The sequence below is a fragment of the Populus trichocarpa genome, chromosome 10 (assembly GCF_000002775.5).
Source record: "Populus trichocarpa isolate Nisqually-1 chromosome 10, P.trichocarpa_v4.1, whole genome shotgun sequence".
Taxonomy (NCBI): Eukaryota; Viridiplantae; Streptophyta; class Magnoliopsida; order Malpighiales; family Salicaceae; genus Populus; species Populus trichocarpa.
In genome coordinates, this window is record NC_037294.2 from 1636661 (window position 1) to 1658288 (window position 21628).

A 21628-nucleotide genomic window follows, 5' to 3' on the forward strand; every position below is an offset into this window, starting at 1 on the left:
CTTTTGCGAAGATTTAGTGTTTTTGCTGCTCCTACTTTTGGACCTGACTTGATTCCTGACCGGTAGAAACAACATTAGTCCAAAAGAAGGGAAGCTTTTGTTTTCTTTAATCACATGATCACATGCCCAGCACAAATTCATAAAAGTGGCTCTAATGATTGGCTGACAACAGTTGTTCATAAGCAATGTTTGCGTTCCTTATTTTTCAATTTACAAAGTATTTAGAACATTCAATTCTAATCCAAAGTCGATAATAATAAACTCTTGGTGATGGTTTTGTCCTCGATGGTCATCGGACGACAAAAAAAACCAGTAAAATTTTCTTATATATAAAATTTATTAAGTATTGAAAACATCCAAATATAATAGTTTTTTTTTTTTTTGTATTTTATGATATTGATAAACTTTTGATGATTTTTTTTTTCATTTTATTGTGGTTTTATCGTCAGTAGTGATAAGATGAAGAAAATCTATTGATTTTTCTCTCTGCAATGGTTAGTATTATCGTACACAAATGTTGGGTGCTTTTATTACAAAAAGGAGTACTGTCTAACATTATTCATTTCACAGCTGTTGTCAACCAAACCTTTCCTTTCTATATAAAGGTTGGCTTGGCCTCCTACATATTAGTCAAAGCAAGAAAACCAAGAAAACCTATATACATCTACTTGTCTTTGTGTGTTGATTAATTGTAGTTAACATGGCACGTCAGGCAGATCGTCTTGTTAAGATTGGACAGGAGGGTTTTGCAGCCATTGATGAGCACTTCGGCCGGGCCAAGAGGCGGCCACCAGTTATGAAGGTTCCCTATACTCATCCCACATATTACTATGCAACAGAAGTTATCGACAGCAACGAGGCAGCTCAACGCTACAAGGGGAGGGTTTATGTCGATTATCCTAAGGGGAAACCAGTTCCGTTTTAAAGACCTAGCGATTAATCAGTTAGCTTTCTTGTATGCATAACCTCCTCCAGTTGTGTTACCTTTAGTCCTGTACGATATTCTCCCTCTGCTAAACGTAGACGAGGAGAGGTTGCTAGAACTCGAGTCAGGAGCTTTTTCTTACTTCAAATAAAATTTCTGTGATTTATATATCATAATTTTCTATTTGGCTGGTCAAGCATGCATTGTCATAAATATCTCTCTGCTTCCCTGATTATCACTTTATTCACCTATTACTTAGCATTAAATATTGAAAGATTAATGCAGTGGGAAGCACAACAATATAGCTGCAAGCATGCAAAGACAGAAGATAAACTGAAATATGTTAAAACACAAAAGAATCCCAAAACCTTATTTTATTTCTAAAATATTATGTGATCAAGTCTACCTCCTAGAGAGGTTTACAATCCCTATTATAGGCTAGAAAAATGGACCAAGATTGGAAACAAAATCAAAATCCCAAAACATAACGGGAAATAACATAAAATCTGCAAAATTAAGAAAAAATAACAAAATTAACCCAAATAATAACTCATGAGCCTAATTTTTGGAGATCCAATGCTCCAATAACTACTGAGTGGTTTTTAATTGGAAAACAACATGTAGAATTACTACTCTGGTCTTGCGTGATCATGCTTTTTCTTGGGCCAAAACATGTCTTACTAGTACATGAAAATATGTGGTAGGCCATATATATAGTCTGTTTACGGAAAATACATAATTAATTTGCTGTTCAAACGCTTTTAAGCTCTTCAAGGTGTGATTTCACTGAATAATTTCGAGTTTAGAATTATCACCTCATTTTGGAATTGTCCTGAGCACAGGGATAAAATGATGAGCCATGGGGAGCGTCTTGGATTAAGAAAGAATAAACGGAGTTCAAGGTAAAACAATAGCTTAGGAAAAAAAGTAGAAATTTACAATATATCTAAGAACATCAGCGATCATGACCATGATTGGATCATTTGTGAATTCTATAACCAAAATTTCCTTCACAAATCTTTAACTAAGCTGATAGTCGATGAAGAGTTAAGGAAAAGCATGATTCCCAATCCGAGCTACATATGTGAACAAGTGTATCTAGTATAAATATCTTATCTCCTATGAAAATGAGAAGGGGACGCCTCCCTTTGAAGCATTGATTTACACATATCTTTTACAGAAAAAGGGAAACAATGGGAAATGCTCTGAGTATATACCTTTTCTTGATCTTTCCCAAACCTTCATTATAAATGGGACCCATCAAACAGGAGATGTGCTTTAACCTTCATTATGAAAGACGTTGGGTGTTGCCATAAGGAGTTAATACCTTTTTTGGTGGTTTCGGCTGTACTTGTGTTAGAGAAAAACAAAATGAATAAGAGTCTTGAAAGTGGTTGTTATTGGTTGGAGCTGCTAGTGTTCGTGATGGCTGGTAGCGTGGAGACCGAGAGAGATGAGGAAATGGGTCTATTTCTTTAATTTGGTAAAGAGAAAATGATGGTTGGTTGTTTTTTTTATTTAATGGGTGGTGGTGGTTGAGATGGGTTAAGAGGAGTAGGGTTTAAGGGATAATGGTCTAGTTGTGTATTATAGAATGTACCTATATAGGAAATATTATTGGTATACTCTTAAATTGTAATCTCCATCATTACTATTGTATATTGCCGTACACATATATATAGAAAAGGCTAGCTAACCAATAGGTTAAGCCTCCTAATTATTCTCAACTTGGTATCAGAGCCTTCTACAATCAGAACTATTTCTTCCCTCTCCTTATAGACTCTACTCCTGCTGCCACCCTCTCCCCCCACCATACTAGCGGTGCAGCCAAGCCAGCCAGCCAATCAAAAGTTGTTGCTGATGGTTCTTTCTCACACCAGTAGCAGCCCTCACTTGCAGAGCAGCACCATGGTTCCTTCTCCCATGTTTCTGTTTTCCCTCTTCACATCATGGGGACATCAACTCCTTCTATCATTGCATTATCCAACACTCAGCAAGTGGTTTCATTGAAGCTTACAAACACCAATTATCTCTATTGGCGAATGCAGATAAAGCCATATCTTTGGTCAAGGTGTTTTCCACTTTGTCGATGGCTCAATGTTGTGTCCTCCCTCTTATGTTTTTGATAGTTTTGATGGTTCCTCTTTGGCAATCAACCCCTCCTTTCTTTGTTGGAAGCAATAGGATTAGCTTATTTTAAGTGTGTTACCCCCTCTCTCTCCATGGATGTACTGCACCTTATGGTAAAATGTTAGACTTCTTTTTGTATTTGGTGCACTCTTGAGAAAGTGCTCGCTTCTTCATCGAATTCTTGTATCATACAACTCCATGGGTCTTTTCAAGATCTTTGGCAAGGCGATGCCTTAGTTGCTCAATATATGCAGCACGCCAAGTCATTATTTGATGAACTGGTTGCTTTTAGTTGACCCCTTTCTCTTGAAGACTTCAACCTCTACATATTTCATGGTCTTCGTGGTAAGTTTAAAGACTTGGTAACTAGTATTGTGACCAAGGCAGAACTGCTATCATACTTGACCTTCATAGTCATCTTTTTACTCATGAGTTTCTGCATAAGACTTCCCTTCCATCCATGGCTGCAAATCCACCTCTGTTGCCCACACCATCTCTTCTGCCCTCTGTTCATCTTGCCCAGCATTAGCACAGCCCTAATTTCAATCGCAACAGAGGTCGTTCTCGCGGCAACTAGCACCCCAAGAGCAGCCGATATAGCAGCCAACACAGGTCTGATTTTCATGGTTTTCACTCCTCTGCTAGTTTTGGGCAGTGGCCTCCTCACCGACCTTTTGAGCAGAACATCAAGTGTCAGATGTGCTTCTCCTTTGGACATACCGCCCCATAATGTGCTTCTCCTTTAGACATACCGCCCCACAATGTGCTTAGTTTCACAACAGTGGCCACCAGCCCTCTACTCCTCTTGCTGTTGGCTCTATTTCTGCCCCTATTTGGTTCCTGGATACTGGTGTGAACCAACATGTTACACCTGATTTTGCAACTCTAACCGATTTTGCACCCTATCTTGGTAATGATCACTTGCATGTTGGTGATGGTAAGGGTCATTCCATATCCCATATTAGGCATACCATGTTACGTTCCCCTAAACACACCTTTACATTCTCCATGATCCTCGTATTACCAAACTATTGCTATTTGTTCAAAAAATTTATCGTGATAATAATGTTTATTTTGAATTTCACGGCTCTGTGTTTTATGTAAAGGATCTCACCACCAAAGCAGTGCTCCTTTCTAGTCAAAGCAATGATGGTCTATATGTTCTCTCTAAGTCTTCTGCCACCACTATTCCTCAAGCTTATTGGTCTCCTTGCATCTTTGCGACTGCTGATCTCTGACATCATCGATTGGGTCATCCTACTTCCTGTATTTTTAATTTGTTAGTTTTCAAAAATAAAATAACGTGTACTTCTAGACGCTCTCTTGTTAAATGTGAAGCTTGTCCGCTTGACAAATCTTTGTGTTTATCATTGTGACCTACGAGTAATAAAACTACTGCTCCACTTGATTTAATATTCATTGATGTTTGGGGCTCTGCTTCTATGTTTTCCTCTGATGGTTTTCGTTACTTTGTTATCTTTATCGATGCGCATACAAAATATTTATGGTATTATCCTCTTGTTGCCCAATCCGATGTGTTTTCTATATTTTAACGTTTTTAAGTGTTTGTTGAGCGTCAGTTTTCCCACAAAATTAAATCTGTTCAAAATGATTGGGGTGGTGAATATTGTAAGTTAAACAATTTCTTTCAAACTATTGGTATTTGTCATAATCCATTTTTAGGTTATTCCCAAATTCATTTCCTTTTCTTTAAATAAAAAAGAGAAAAAAAAAAAGAGAAACCCGAAATAGTGTTGTTTTGAACGGTACTGTTTTCTTTCTTTCCCTGGTATACACTCATGATCAAGAAAGAGATTCAAATTCTCTTTATCTCCTCTCATGATCATCTTGCATATGTTTTTACTAAGCCGCTTCCTACTGCCCCGTTTACTACTTTCCGATTCAAGCTTCAGGTTGATCCTCCACCTTCAGATTGAGGGGGTATATTATAGAATTTATCAATATAGGAAATATTATAGGTATACTCTCATGTTGTAATCTCCACCATTACTATTGTATATTGCCCTATACATATATATAGAAAAGGTTGGCTAACCAATAGGTTAAGCCTCCTAATTATTTTCAACTTAGTGGTTAGTGAAAAAAAAACACAAATTTTAGCTTGTGGTGACTACTGGAGACATCGTGGGTGACTGAAGCTACTAGTGATGACAGGGTTGTCGCTGCCAGCATTGATGGTGACCATTTGGTGATGACAGTGAAATAGGCGATGGGTTTGTGTTTGATGTTGGGAGGAGCATCATTTTTTGAGAAGAGATAAGGGATTCAAAAGAGTGAGGGAAATAGGTGTTGGTTGGTGTCCAGGTTTATGGTGGTTATAGAGGTTGCTAGGTTATCGATAGAAAGGCTGGGGAGTGAGACTAGTTTGGGTTGGTGCTAGTCTAAAGGAAAGAAGAAAAGGCAGCGAGTCCAAGGAAGAAGGTAATCTTTGCTGGCTTCTAGGTTTCAATATAATGGGGATAGGTTTTTTTTTTTTTTTGGATTGTGAGAAAGGAGATAGGTGTAGGGGAGATTGAAGATGATGAGTGTATGGAAGATGGAATGGGTAGATATCACGTTTTTTTTTTCTAGAGAGAGAAGGTTTGTTTCTAGTTATTTTTTGTTAGCCTCTTTAAATAATTCACTTCCTTTATTTTATTTTATTTTGCTAATGCTCTCTCTGTTTTTTTTTTGGTGCAACCATCTATTTATAAACAAAACAAGTTTGTTATTTTCAATCGCTTGGTCTCAAGCAAACTTGGTGACCAAGTTAACCCAATAATAATCTGGTCCCTCAACTTCTTTCTTTTCACATTTGTTCCTTTTGTTCAATTTAATTTTTCTTATTTTATTATATTTTGATTTTTTGAAAAAAAAATCAATATCAATGTTGACTTAATAAGCGCGTTAACAACTGAATGAGTTGAAAGTAGATTTGTTTTATTTTAAATTCTTTGGAAAAGACGCTGAAAATAATGCAAATACTTCAAGAATGCATTTTTTAGGGTTTTATTCAAAATGGAGTAAAAAATTGGGTAGCAACAAATGCCCTCTCTTTACAATACTTACATAGCAAAGACTTGTTAAGTGTTTGGTGTAGTAAGTTTGTAAAGACAAATAAATTGTTCTTCCAAAACTAATCTTCTCAAAGCTTTTTGTTTGGTTGAACTAGAACTTTATTTTCGCAGCAATCCCTTTCAACCAGAACTACGATCAAATTGTGTACAACTTGGTTATCCTGAAATCCTAATCTGGTGATTCCCTTTATCCAGAACCAAAATTATTGCCAAAAGTTTGGTCAACCTGAAATCCCAATCAGACGATCCCTTTTAACTAGAAAAAAAATATGAAAAACAACTTGGCTAACCTGAAATCCCAATCTAGCGATTCCTTTTAACCAGAACCAAAATGTTACCTTCAACTCGGTTAACCTGAAATCTTAATCTAGTAACCCCATTTAACTAGACGATTCCCTTTAACCATAACAAAAATGTTTTCTTCAGCTTAGTTAACCTGAAATCTCAATCAAGAGACCTCCTTTAACCCGAACCAAAATGTGACCTTTAGCTCGGTTAATCTCAAATCTCAATCTATTATTATTATTATTATTAATTTTCATACACAATTATATTTATGATTATTATATGGTCAATTTGTCTATGTCAAAGAATAGAATCTGAGGCAACTTTTTGACCAAAATTCCATTCTCTATTATTCCTTCAATAGTGGGGTTTAATGCAAGCAACTTGTTTATTCGGATTTTGACCCAAAACTTTCTCGATTATTCGGATTTCTTGTTTGGATGAGGTGGTCAGGTTGCGTCACATTGATTATGTCATGAAGTTAACTAGAGTAAGAAATAAAGATATCAAGTTTCGAAGAGAATCAAGACCAGTTAAAGCAAAAAAAAAAAAAAAAAACCAGATTATAAGGAATCAGGTATTAAAGAATACAAGATTTATTGTTGGGAATCTATGAAGATTTAACTTCCATCATTTTTTTGTCTTCCACAATGAATTTGGGTTATCACATAACAGACATACTTGGAAACATACCTAACTTGAAATGAATGGATTGTTAAAGGCAGCAGAACTCCAATTCCTATAAAGTTAGGATTGCAGTAAAACTCAGAGAGAACTTATCGGTTAGAATCCAGTCATGCACTTTAATGATTATCTCTAGTTAAAATTAGCACTCGTTGATAGCTCCGTGAGGAAGTGTATCCAGTAAATGCTATTACTTCCACCATATTTCATTTTACTATTAAATGCAATGAGATGTGCTTTAACTTCCACCATATTTCATTTTACTTCCTCAGCATCCCACTGCCCTTGCCTTCATACGTATTAAAAAGATCCATCTTCAAATTAAGCTGAGAAGATCCGGCATGAGCTAATTTTGTTGTTTTTCTTGATTTTTCTAGATTTCATGTTTTATTTTGATTTTTTTGTTATTTTCTTTTTACTTTCTAGGATTCCAATTTTATTACCTAGTACGTAGAGGTTGATCTCCTAGCCTATCTAAATAAATTATAAACCTTTAAAGATGCATACTATATTAGACTTTATTACTTGGAGAATAAAAACTTTGAATTTATGTTTTTTTTTACACTTTTTGATCAAAATTTTTACGGGCTTTATTAAAAAAACAATAAGCATGAGCACAGTAACCAGCTTCACCTCGCCTGCAGAGACGTGCACCGTGCACATCCTGCATGTCGAGGGAAGAAACGAAAGCAAGAGGGGCAGAGGGTTTTTCTGGAGAAGCCTCGGTCGTCAGTGATGGCCAGCGGTGGCGGTGGTTCCAGGCGGCGATGGTGTTGGTGGCAGCTCCTCCTTTGTTTTGTTCTTCTTCCTTTTTCTATGTTTTTCTTCTCATTTTTATTTCTTCTCTCTTCCTCTCTCTGTTTTTTTCTTTCTTTCTCCTCTTCCTCCTTTCTTCTGCTCTCTCTCTTCTCTTTCTGCTCTGCACTTTTTTTCTTCTTCTCCCCCCTTGTCTCTTCGTCTCCCCTGTATTTATAGGAAAACAGGGGAGAGACATGGGTGGGGCGGCCACTGTGCTGCCGCCCCATGATTGCCCGAGGAGGCACGTCTCCTCCGTTTCTCCAACACGTGGGAGGCCATGGGCTAGTTGAGCAAGATAAAGTTTTTGGGCGGCGTCTTTTTGAAGGGGAAGGCGGTGGAAAACGCAGGGGAACAAAAGCTCCCTTCCCATGTTTTCTGCACGTCCAAGGGAAGAAGAAGACGTACGGTGTCGTTCAAAACGACACCGTTTTGGGTCTTTTTTTTTTTAATGAACAATGTATGAAACGATGACGTTTTGGACAAAACACGCCATTTCATTTAAAAGGAAAAGGCGGCAAAAACGTGTCAGAGTTCACATTGGTCCTCAATTTGTAATTTGTTCAATCAAGACCTCAATTGCAATTTTGATTTAAAAATCAATGCAATTGCATCCCTGCCAAAAATCAAACAGCGGCCTTGAAGTTGGCCGCCTTTTTCACTTTGGTTCTTGGTTTCAGATTTCTTCAATTTCTTCAATTTCACCCCTGATTCGGTTTAATTGCAGCCCCTCTATTTATGCACGTTTTTCATTTTGGTCCTTGGTTTTAGATTTCTTCAATTAAGTCCCTAATTGGCCATCAAACTTCAATATTTATGCAATTAAACCCCTGATTTGATCAAATTAACTCTCAAAAATTATAATTTGACCCCAAAACTTTCAATGCTTCTAATTAAAGCCCAAATTAACTACAAAATCAATTTTTCTTGCAATCAAACCCTTCATAAATTCAATTAAACCTTTAATAAAATTTAATTGAGTCCATAAACATCTGATTTTGGACTTTTCTTCCTCAAATTGAATTTTCTTCATCAACAAGGCTCTCATCGGTCAACGATATACTGTCAAATTTCAATTTTTGTATTTTTGAACCTCCTCAACCAATTTTTGACCATTTTCTAAGCGTTCTGGCATCCTCTTTTCACTGTTATATTTTTTTGATAATTGTTTTTTGTATTTTTTGAAGAGAGAAAAAATGTGAATCGGGGAATAACCCAAAAATGGGTTATGACAAGGACCAAACTGGAAAAGGCACGTTAATATAGGGGTTGAAATTGACCGAATCAGGGGCCAAATTGAAGAAATTAAAAGTTTGTTGATCAATTGAGGGTAAAAATGCACAAATTCAAAACCAATGATTAAAATGAAAAAGGCGGCCAACTTTATGGATGGCATTTGAATTTGGTAGGGATGCAATTGAATTGATTCTTAAAATCAAAATCTCAATTGAGGACTTGATTGAATAAATAAAAAATTAAAGACTGATTTGGAAACAAGGACTTCTAAGGTGCCATTTTCATATAAATGAAACGACGCATTTTGTACAAAATGATGTCGTTTCATTCACTGTTATTAAAAAAAAAAGATGACAAAACTAAAAAACGATGCCATTTTGATTGCACTATACATCTTCTTCTTCCCTTGGATGCGCTGCAGGGAGGGGAAAAAGGTTTTTTCCCCTCCTTTGCAGCGTCTCTCTCTCTCTCTCTCTATCTCACTTGCTCAAAAACACCGACACAACCCACACCCCCTATGGGCTACCATCAAGATGAAAAAACAGAGGGGACAAGCCATGCGGGCGGCCCTAGGGTAGTTGCATAGTAGCCGCCCAACCACCCTACCCCTTTAGCGTGACTAGACAGGGGTAGGATAGCTCTCTCTCCCCCTTCCCCTTATAAATACCCCCCTCACCAGGAGTAGGGGAGACGACATAATAGAGATGAAAAAAAGAGAAAAAAAGGAAGAAAAAAAATGAAACAAAAGGAAAAAAAATAGAAAGAAAAAACAGGGGAAAACAAAGAGAGGAAAAGGAAGGGAAGAAAAAGAAAAACAGAGAGAAAAAAAGGAAAGAAAAGGGAGAAGAACACCCTTTGGTATTGCCTAGAAAGGAAGAGGAACTTCCCAGTTCCCTTTAAATCTTTCTCCACCGACCAGCGAAATAGCTCCCCCAATGCATAGCCACCTCGGTTTGAAGAAGAACCAGCAGCTCCAGCTCCAGTAGGGATGAATGCTGTCATGCGCCACGGCTAGGTCAGCTTCCCCTTCTTCTTCTTCTTCTTTGGCCACCATCTCTACTATTCTGCTAGTGAATGGTGGAGAGCCCACTGTTCCTAGGCCGGACCAATGCCGACTCAGACCAAACTAACTAGGTCGGGTCTGGCCTAGTCCCCTTAGATAAGACCTTATTTTGGGCCAATAACGGCCCAACTCTTTTGGGTCGACCTCGACCCTATTTGTTTCTAGGCCGGTCTTGGCCCAACTATGTTGGGCTCAACCCACATAATTCGGCCTGGCTGAACCCAATGTATTTATTTATATATTATAATAATATAATAATAATATATATTATTATATATGAAATAAAAAAACAAGAAATTCCAAAAAAAAAAAAAACCTTTCAAAATTTTTTGATTTTCTCGCGTATTTTTCTATCAATTTTGCTTTATATTGATTTGCATTTTTACACTGTAAAGATACAAATCCAGTATTAAAATACCTGATTTTCTCTGAAATGTTGCAAAAAAAATATAGAAAACAAAAAAATATCTTGTTTTCATGCATACGACCATGTGTCTAAAAATGTAAAAAATTCATATCATATTTTCATACAAAAATTTCAAGAAAAAGGTATGTGTTAGCATGCATTTTGAACTTTAATAACCAGTTTATTAAAGCGATGAGAACTAGGCCCATATTTCAAAAATACAAAAAAACTATTTTGTTTTCTTTTAGTATCTGAGATTATAAACTTATACGTAAGACATATTCCCTATATTAAATAAAAAGGTTGTTCTTTTTTTATATAGACATTAGAACGGTTAGGTTTTTACCTGATATGATGAGGATATCTTTATCAATGAGGACTTTTCTTAAACCTTAGACAAACCAACAATTAGAAAACACAATAATACTTTAGTTATATCAGACAATTAAATAATGTAGCTTACCTCAGGTAAGGCATTTTAGGGGTGTTAATACCTTCTCTTTACGTAACCAGACTAGTTAGGGTTCCCAATGACCAAAATATTAGGTGGCGACTGTCATTCTCTCTTTCCACTAATAAAGGACAAAATTGTCCTATCCATTTCCCCATCCCATTCTCAACTCCTGAAGGACGATTGCTGCGACACCGCACCACGTGCGACAGTGGTTTTGAAAGATTAATGCAAGCGGAAGCACAACAATATAGCTGCAAGCATAGAAAGACAGAAAGATAGACTGGAATTTGTTGCGATGTCGCGGTCGCATAAATTAATGACCCTAGCTTAAAACACAGCACACAAGATAGTATAGAGCAAGCAAGGGGTCGATCCCACGAGGAAGGTTCAAGTCAGATTTTTATGCTAGATGATATGCAATTTGAGGGGGTTTGGACGTTCTCTAGACTAAAGCAAAAGAAAATAGAAAACTATCAAGCAAAATTAAATAAAATCAGAAAATCATCAAGAGAACAAACCTTGGTTGCAAGTAAACATCCACCTACGGAAATCAGAACTGATCATGGAAACGAAACATCAATTTATATTCTGAATATTTATCTCTTCTTAACATTGGTTAGTTAACGGATCCACCATATAACTAACCCTAACCATCAAACAACCACAATGTCCACACTAGCAATTTAATTCAATGGCAGCCTTAAGAACTAGATAAGTTGATTAATCAAGAAAACATAATTGTCCGCAGTCTATGTTTGATTTGATTGAATAATCTCCCTAAGATTAAAACGTAGATCCGCCACAATTAATAAACTCAGTTGCTTCACAAGTCCATATACCACAACTCCAGTTTTGATATCAAACTTAGAAATAGATTGCCTACAATAATAACTTAGAGTCCGCTCTAGCAATTAAAATAAACAATCATAGGAAAAATAAGCATAGGAGAACAAACATATTCATCATATAAACTGAAAAGAAAAGGTAAAATAAATCTCACAGTTCTTGAAATCCGAAGGTTTCCGTGTCCTTGCAACTAAGAAAACTAGTTTAGCCTTGCATGTTTGTTGAACAACTAATCAAAAAGAAGGACGAATGCATGATTTCAGGTTTCTTAGAGGAAGAGGGCGTTTTTCTCTTCTTGGCTGGCTACCCCCCTTCTCTTCTCTCATTCTTTTTATATCTTAGGAAACCCTAGTCTCTATTTTACAAAATAGTCCTCCCTTAAGTATAGAGTTTACATTTAAGTACTTCAGTAACTATTTTCCTAAAAAAGGAGAAATAGACTTGAATGAAATCTTCAAGCTTTAACTTAGAGGAGATAAATTGCTGAAATAAAAACTTGGATGTCGGTTTAGATGCTTTGGAACGTAATTTGGACTCGTTTCTTCACGAAACCTATTTGCTGGCAGAATTCAGTTGTCATCTTTGAAAAATCATATCTCCCTAATATGACATCCTTTTTGGCTAAACTTTGGAGCGTTGATAGTTCTTTTAGTCAGGAATCGAAAACAATTGAGTTTGCATCAATTGAGCTTCTGTAGCTCCAGATATTCAAGTTTGAATGGCCGAAGGTCAACATTGGCAGATTGCAAGATTTGACTTTGAAGGCTGCGATTTCCATGCTCTTTTTTATTTTATTTTCTTACCTTATAGGTCCAGAAAGGTATGTATGTTATCTTTTTAATGCCACTAGAATCACTTCATTTCGACCGCTATAGCTCACGCACTGAACAAAACATCGACTGAAGGTCTAATCTGCTAATTACCTCTAATTTACTCCTTTTTGCATCTTTCATCCAAAAGTGCCTTCAAAACATAAAACAAAGAATATCGAATATTTTATATATAAAACATAGGCAAAACACTAGTTAAATATGGGTGAAACTATCGAATAATATGGTTGCATCAAAATTATGTTAAAACACAAAGAATCCCAAAACCTTATTTTATTTATAAAATATTAATTGGATGAAGTCTACCTCCTAAAGAGGTTTACAATCCCTTTTGTAGAATAGAAAAATCAACCAAGATTGGAAACAAAATCAGAATCCCAAAACATAACAGGAAATAACATAAAATATGAAAATAAACAATAAATCTATGAAAATTAAGGAAAAATAACAAAATTATCCCAAATAATAACTTATGAGCTTGATTTTTGGAGATCCAATGCTCTGATAAATACTGAGTGGTTTTTAATGTGAAAACAACTTATAGAATCTCCTGTAAAAATTTGCACCCGATCCTACGGGTAGATCTCTTGTTATCGTCATTTTAGGCCATTACTCTGGTTTTGCGTGACCATGCTTTCTATTGAGCCTAAACAAGTCTCACTAGTACATGAAAATATCTGTTAGACCATCTATATACTCTGTTTAGGGCAAATACATAATTAATTTGCTGTTCAAATGCTCTGAAGCTCTTTAAGGTGTGATTTCACTAAATAATTTTGAGTTTAGAATTATCTTCTCATTTTGAAATTCTCCTGAGCCACAAGGATAAAATGATGAGTCGTTGGGAGCTTCTCAGGTTGTTGTCCTGCAAGCAAGATTATATGACTTGACTATAAATGTAATAGTCCTGACACAATCAATGTTAAAAGATTCCAACATATCCTCTTTATTTGAGGGTAAATTATTTTTTTTTTTTCCAAAAATTCGGCAGAGTTTCGTTTGCATTTAGGACATCCCAAGTTATCGACTACTATCAGTTTACTCAAACGACCCATCATCACAAGGTCCCTTAATTCCGGACCTTATATCAAACCTCATACAATCCACACAATATATATATATATATATATATATATATATATATATATATATATACACTCGTAGGATATATATATATATCCTATGAGTAAGTTCAATATGAACATAGTCCAACACATTATATCATAAAATTTAAAGGAAAAGGAATACTAACATGCAAAGAAAGTATTTACAATATAAGAAGTGTTCTTAAATATTTCAAAAGGGTTAATTACAAGATAACTAAAATACTACATGCTAAGCTGAACCTTTATAAATACATCAAGGTTTGCACAAAAGTATACTAAATAAACACGTTAATTCCCTTTTGTTTTAAGTTAAATATTTACATAAGTTTCGCAAAGTAGAGTCCTAAACTAATGATCTTCCTGGATGTTTGATTGACCTGTTACATAAATAAACATACCATTATGTTGATAAAGAATATATGTATGCTCATGTAATGAATACGAATGAAGTATTAACTTTCTATCGAATCCATGAGAATTCTAACAAAGAACTTATATTTTGCTTGTAAATCTTTTAAACCCAATTAACACCCATTTGTATATTCTTAATTGAATAATCTTATTTACTTGCATAAACTGGGTGACCTTGCAAGCTAATCGTGTAAATCATATCCCGGCAATCCCATCACGGATGCCATTAGCCGAAGCTAATCGTGTAAATCATATCCCGGCAATCCCATCACGGATGCCATTAGCCGAAGCTAATCGTGTAAATCATTTCTCGGCAATCCTATCATGGATGCCATTAGCCGAAGCTAATCTTGTAAATACACTAGGCTTTATTTACATTGAACACGATATTTATTATAATTGCATTCACCAGAAGGATTCTAAATTGTATAAGTGCAAATAGGAGGGAAAATCACGCACCTGCTTCGCCTGTCTCACGACCTCCCCTAACAGAAGATCCGATCCTGGTTGCTCCTCCTAAATCACAAGGAAGTTTTTTTTTTTTGTTATGATTCTTTCAAGTCGATATTATAGAGAATTCATATTCATCCATTACTCATATGTTACTTTCTATGCATGTTCATTTCCTCATAATAACATACATACATATATCATGTATATTTTCAGAGTTAATATCTCAATACACAAGTGTTCGTATGACTCAATTCTTTTATATTCTTATTTATAGTATTCACATGAAAGTCTACTGTTACTGTCTAACTTTGAACTGTTTACTGTCCAATTTCCAACTGTTACTGTCTAACTTTAAACTGTTACTGTCCAATTTCCAATTGTTACTGTCTGACTTTGAATTGTTACTGTTTGACTTTGAACTGTTACTGTTTGACTTTTCCAACAATTACTGTCTGACTTTGAACTGTTACTGTTTAACTTTTCTAACCGTTACTGTCTGACTTTGAACTGTTACTGTTTGACTTTGAACTGTTACTGTCTGACTTTGAACTGTTACTGTCCAATTTCCAACTGTTACTGTGTAACTTTGAACTGTTACTGTCCAATTTCCAACTGTTATTGTCTGAACACTCATCAGATTTTTAACTATATCTAAAGTTCTAAAACTCCATTTTAACTGAGATTGATCTCGTTGGAAAGCTAAGACACGAGGCTACTAGTTCTCTGAGGGAGGAGAACCCAGTTTTGCCTCCAAGATAGTCAAAATTGTTCATTTACTAATTAGTCCTACTGCCCTACATAATCAGTCACGACTCAGTCTTAGTTGGTAACCCATAACTGGAGTTCTACTTTTCCAAATTGAGCAAGACCAATTTCCTTGGTTAGCTAACATTCAAATCTACAATTTCTATGAGGAACCCGATCCTAATCCCCTCATCCTTCTACCCGACATCTCATCGAAAGTTAGGAGACAAGTCTGTCCAGACTCGTCTCCCCCTTCCCTTCACACAATACTTTCATAAACTACATACCACACACATGAATTAACTTAATCTCAATAATAAGTACTTTTTCCCCAATTTATGTCTAAGAACCCTAACCTATGATTCAATATCAAGGCATCAATTCTTTATCGAATTTAAAAATGAATTTTTTTTTAAGATCATGTTTAGAATACCTTACTCGGTACAAATTAAGATTTTGAACTTCAACCAGTTGAAGATTCTCAACTCCCTCTTTTCTTTTCTTCTTGTTCAATTCCCCTCCTGTCTTTTCTTCTTGTTCAATTTCTTGGTAATCCTTTGCTTCAAGTGTTTATCCCATCTTTATGCTCTTAATCTTGGATGGGTTCTTAAAATTTTAGTGTTTCTCTCTTGATTTCTTGAGAAAGGGTATAAAACTCCCTATTTTCTCTCCTTATGGTTCCTACAGATTTTTTTGGTTAGGAGAGAGTATTTATACTCTATATTTTCCCTTATTTACATTTAGACCCCCTTTTTCCTTTAAGTGCATTATTCTCTTCAATTAAATCTAACCCTCAACAGTACCGGGTTTATTATGATGTCTCGAATTATTTCGCCCAGAAATTTATATTTAAAAATTTCTGAATTTCTGTTTTTATTTAATCATATACATGAATTTCTTCACTTTTATTTATTTATTATTTTTTCCCGGGGTTTACATTCTCCCCTCCTAATAGAAATTTTATCCTTAAAATTTAAGTGATGTACCTGAGTTTATAAACAAGTCGGGGAATTTTCGTCTCATTTCTGATTCTCTCTCCCATGTTTCTTCCTCGATTTGTGAGCTTCGCCGTAAGACTCTGATGATGGGAACTTTCTTATTACGAAGTTCTTTCTCGCCCCAATCGAGTATCTTTATCGGTCTTACCTCAAGTGTTAAGTCTTCTTTTACCTCCACTGGCACTTGAGGTAACACTCTCGAAGGGTCTACATCGGCTTTTCGCAGCAAAGAAACATGGAATACATTGTGAACCTTGGCCCACTGTGAGGGCAAGTTTATTTCATAAGCTATAGGTCCGATACGTTTTCGGATTTCGAATGGTCCAATGAACCTCGGAGCTAACTTCCCCTTCATGCCGAATCTCAGCATGTGCTTCCATGGAGCTACCTTCAGAAATACTTTATCTCCAGGACAAAATTCAAGTGGTCTTCTTCGAATATCTGCATACTTCTTCTGTCTATCATGAGCCACTTTCATTCGATCCTTAATGATCCTCACTTTTTCAGTAGTGATTTGTATTAATTCCGCTCCATACAACTTTCTGTCCCCAACTTATTCCCAACACAAGGGTGTCCTACACTTTCTGCCATAAAGATCTTCAAATGGGGCCGTTCCAATTGTTTTCTGATAACTGTTGTTATACGTGAATTCTACTAGTGACAGGTGCTCCTCCTAGTTTCCACCAAATTCCAAAGCACATACCCTAAGTAAATCTTTTAAGATCTGAATAACTCTCTCAGATTGGCCATCAGTCTGCGGATGAAAGGCAGTACTGATACTCAAATTTGTCCCCAAGGCACATTGTATGCTCGACCAGAGACGTGAAGTAAATCTTGGGTCTTGGTCTGAAACAATTGATATTGGGACTCCATGAAGCCTTACAACTTCGTTCACATAAATCTTAACCAACTTGTTGACTGGATCTGTCATCTTTACTGGTAGGAAAAGGGCAGACTTAGTTAGTCGATCCACAATGACCCAGATTGCATCATTTCCCCTCTTTCCTCTGGGTAGCCCCGACACAAAGTCCATTGTGATCATCTCCCACTTCCACTCAGGGATTGGTAATGGTTGTAACAGCCTTGCTGGTTTTCGGTGTTCTCCTTTTACTTGTTGGCAAATTCTACACTTTGCCATGTAACCAGCCACTTCTTTTCTCATATTTGGCCACCAGTAGTGCTGCTTCATATCCTGATACATCTTAGTACTACCTGGATGTACAGTGAACTTAGACTCATGAGCTTCTCGTAGTAACTTTTGTTTAAGGGCTTGGTTGTCAGGCACATACATACGTCGCCCCAACATCACTATTCCATCATCACCCATTGGAAAAAGAGTTTCACCCCCCGATTCCAGTTTGATTCTTACTTTTGACACCTCATCATCATGTTGCTATGCCTCTAATATTTGCTCTCGATATCCTGACTTCACCCTTAGTTGAGCCATTAAGGATCCTTCCGGACTCACACCTAATATTGCCCCCAATCTCTTTAGCTCAATCATGGTTTCCTCATTCCAAGTCGTTGGTCCACTCCTAATCACTTTGTCTTTACGGCTGAGAGCATCTGTGACGACATTCACTTTTCCTGGATGATAATCTATAATACAGTCGTAGTCTTTAATTAATTCTACCCATCTCCGTTGTCGCATATTCAACTCCTTCTGCGACATCAGATATTTAAGGCTCTTATGATTCGTGAAAATTTGGACCTGGGATCCGTATAGGTAGTGCCTCTATACTCGTAAAGCAAAAACTACTTCTGCCAATTCTAAGTCGTGAACTGGATAGTTGACTTCATGAGTCTTCAGTTGTCTCGATGCACAGGCAACTACTTTTCCATGCTGCATTAGAACACAACCCAGTCCTTTTCTTGAGGCATCACTGTAGACTACAAAGCCTTCTATTCCGGATGGAAGGATTAGTACGGGGGCAATAGTAAGCCTTCTCTTCAATTCTTGAAAGCTCTCATCGCACTCCTTTGACCACTCCCATCTTATGTTCTTCCTGGTGAGTCGTGTTAATGGAGTTGCTATCGTTGAAAACCCTTCGATAAATCTTCTATAATACCCTGCCAATCCGAGAAAACTACGTATTTCAGTTACCGTAGTAGGCCTTTCCCATCTCAAAACTGCTTCCACCTTCTAAGGGTCCACAAAAATGCCTTTTGAAGACACTACATGCCCCAAAAAGGTAACTTCTTTTAACCAGAAGTCACATTTATCCAACTTGGCATACAACTGGCGGCTCCTCAGAGTCTGTAGTGTCTGTCTTAGGTGTTGTTCATGCTCCTCATAGGATTTGGAATAAACCAAGATGTCATCGATGAATACGACAACAAACTTATCAAGGTATGGTTGGAATACTCGGTTCATTAAATCCATAAAAAGTGTTGGAGCATTAGTTAATCCAAAGGGTAGCACTAAGAACTCAAAGTGTCCGTAGCGAGTTCTGAAGGCAGTTTTCGGCACAGCTTGCCCCTTGATTCGCATTTGGTAGTATCCTGATCTTAAATCAATCTTTGAGAATACTTTGGCACCCTTCAACTGATCGAACAAATCATCTATTTGTGGAAGTGGATATCTGTTCTTTACCGTCACTTTATTCAGCTGACGGTAATCTATGCAAAGCCTCAACGTTCCATCCTTCTTCTTCACAAATAATACAGGTGCCCCACAAGGTGAGTTGCTTGGTCGTATGAACCCTTTGTCTAAAAGCTCCTGCAATTGAATTTTCAACTCATCCAATTCTTTTGGGGCCATTCTATACGGTGGTTGGGCTATAGGAGACACCCCAGGCAATATATCTAGAGTGACTTCAACTTCTCTTTCTGGGGGTAGTCCTGACAATTCTTCCGGAAATACATCCGGAAATTCCCTCACAATTGGAATGTCGGACAGTCCTATTTTACCCTTTTCTAAATTTATCACATAGGCAAGGTATGTTGTACAACCTTTCTTTAGTAGTTTTCTCGCAACCATGCCCGAGATCATATTTGGAAAGTTGGAAGTTCTCTCCCCTTTAAAGACCATTATTTCACCCTTAGCCCCCTGGAAGGTTACTGTTTTTGTAAAGCAGTCTAGACGAGCCTTATTTTTTCCCAACCAATTCATACCTAGAATTATATCAAAATCACTTAATTCTAGGGGTATTAAATCTGCTTTTAGTTCACACCCATTAATGTTAATTCCCACCCCTTTCAATACAACATTTGTTTCCACAGTTTCACCCAAAGGTGTCCCAATAATAAATCCTTTTTCTACCCTTTTTGTTTCCTTACTCAATTTGGTTACATTTTTATTTGCTATAAAGGAGTGAGTGGCACCAGAATCAAACAAAACATGCATTTGATAGTCATTCATTTGCAGCATACCTGCCACCACATCTGATGCTGCTCTGACATCCTCCTGGGTTATATGGAAAACCCTTTCTTGACCCCTTTCATTTTGCACTCTGGGTCGTCCCCTATTTGAGTTAGCTCCTGACTGAGTTGACCTTCCCGGTCTGTTTACTGTGATAGACTGCTGATGACTCTGACTTTGCTGCCTATGTCTCTGAGGCTGTTCAGTGTTTAACTGGGGGCATTCCCTTTTAAAGTGACCCTTCTCACCACAGTGATGACATCCTCTTCCTAAGTACTGACAGGTTTTCCACTTATGACCTTCTCCTCGACATATATAGCATCGTCCTGGAGAAACCATACAACTCCCGGGGTGTCTTTGTTCACACTGAGCACATCGAGGGTAGCCAATTTCCTTCTGATCATTATGCCCCCTTGCAGCTATAGCCCTAGAGCGGGTCTGACCACTTCCCGACCTCCCACCGATATCCTGTCGGAAGCTAGTTGACGTCCCCCCTTTCTTTTTGAATTGAAGGAACTGTTCGCCTCTACCTTTCTTTGGAAGTGGCGGCCTGCCTAAAAATTCCATATCCTTTCGTTTTCCTGCACCCCCATGACTCTATTGGCCTTCTTCCATACAAGCCTCCAAGGCCTGTGCTGCTTCAATCAGTTCCCTTACTGTCTTGAATTGCAAAGCAATCAACCCCTGCTTCAATTCTTGTCTGAAGCCATCCCTTAACTTTTCTATCCTGTGTTGTTCTGATGGGACATAATGTGGTGCGAATAGTGAGAGATCATGAAATCGTCTCTCATACTCAAGTACTGACATTCCCTCCTGTCTCAAAGCTAGGAATTCCTATTCCTTCATCTTCCGATGATATTTGGAGTAATATTGATTCTCAAACTCTATCTTGAAGTCATCCCAGGATAGGGTTTCTGTAGCCCTCCTCAACTGAACTGTCTCCCACCAAGTCATAGCACTGTCTGATAGTAATTGAGTAACACAATCTACCCGCAGATCATGTGGTATCTTAATTTGAATCATGGTTTTCTCCACCTTTCTAATTCACCTTCCCGCCACTTCAGCATTCTGTTCACCTGAGTAGGGTTCACAACCCATTTCTCTCATACTTTTCACCAAACGAACTAGTTGTACCACGCCATTAGTAGCTGTAGCTGCTTCTGAAACGGTTGGTATGATGGGTGCAGGCATAGAAGTGGCAGCATTAGCCATACCTTCCATTACTGCTTTGACTAGCTGGGCCAAGAGCATCGGATCAACATAAGAAACAGATGGCCCTGCAGGTGTAGTCTGAGGGGCCTCCTCTACTCTTTCCCGTGGTCGGCCGAACATCCCCAGTTTGCCTTGGTGCCTCTCTAATTTGAGGCCCCGACGATTCTTCATGCCTTGCTTGAGTCGATACTACCGGTGCATGTGAAGCAGTATCTTCCAAAGGGCTCTCTTCTTGCCCCTCGGAAAAGTCTATATTTCTATTCCCCCTCCCTGCAGAGGATAGATCTGTTATAATCTCTTGACGGGTACGTACCATCCTGCAATAAATTAATGAACATCAACAACCTTTTTTGATTTCTTCCCAGAACCTATACCAGGGCTCTGATACCAACTGTAATAGTCCCGACACAATCAATGTTAAAAGATTCCAACATATCCTTTTTATTTGAGGGTAAATTTTTTTTTTCCAAAAATTCGGCAGAGTTTTGTTTGCATTTAGGACATCCCAAGTTATCGACTACTATCAGTTTACTCAAACGACCCATCATCACAAGGTCCCTTAATTCCGGACCTTATATCAAACCTCATACAATCCACACAATATATATATAT

At 37.3% G+C, this 21628-nt stretch overlaps 2 protein-coding genes across 2 annotated transcripts; one reads left to right on the top strand and one right to left on the bottom strand.

Annotated features, from left to right (window-relative positions):
• The first annotated feature begins 609 nt into the window (after positions 1–609).
• On the top strand, positions 610–1108 carry LOC127905818 (uncharacterized). The gene has a single exon (XM_052456208.1). The coding sequence runs from the start codon at positions 701–703 to the stop codon at positions 923–925; it is 225 nt and encodes a 74-aa protein (XP_052312168.1). The 5' UTR covers positions 610–700; the 3' UTR covers positions 926–1108.
• Positions 1109–17836: 16728 nt separating this feature from the next.
• LOC127905831 (uncharacterized) lies at positions 17837–21332 on the bottom strand. The gene is made up of 6 exons (XM_052456264.1): positions 21135–21332; positions 20853–21040; positions 20422–20531; positions 18607–20358; positions 18203–18513; positions 17837–18106 (listed from the first exon to the last, which is right to left on the bottom strand). The coding sequence occupies exons 1-6, from the start codon at positions 21330–21332 to the stop codon at positions 17837–17839; spliced, it is 2829 nt and encodes a 942-aa protein (XP_052312224.1).
• Between the last annotated feature and the right edge of the window lie 296 nt (positions 21333–21628).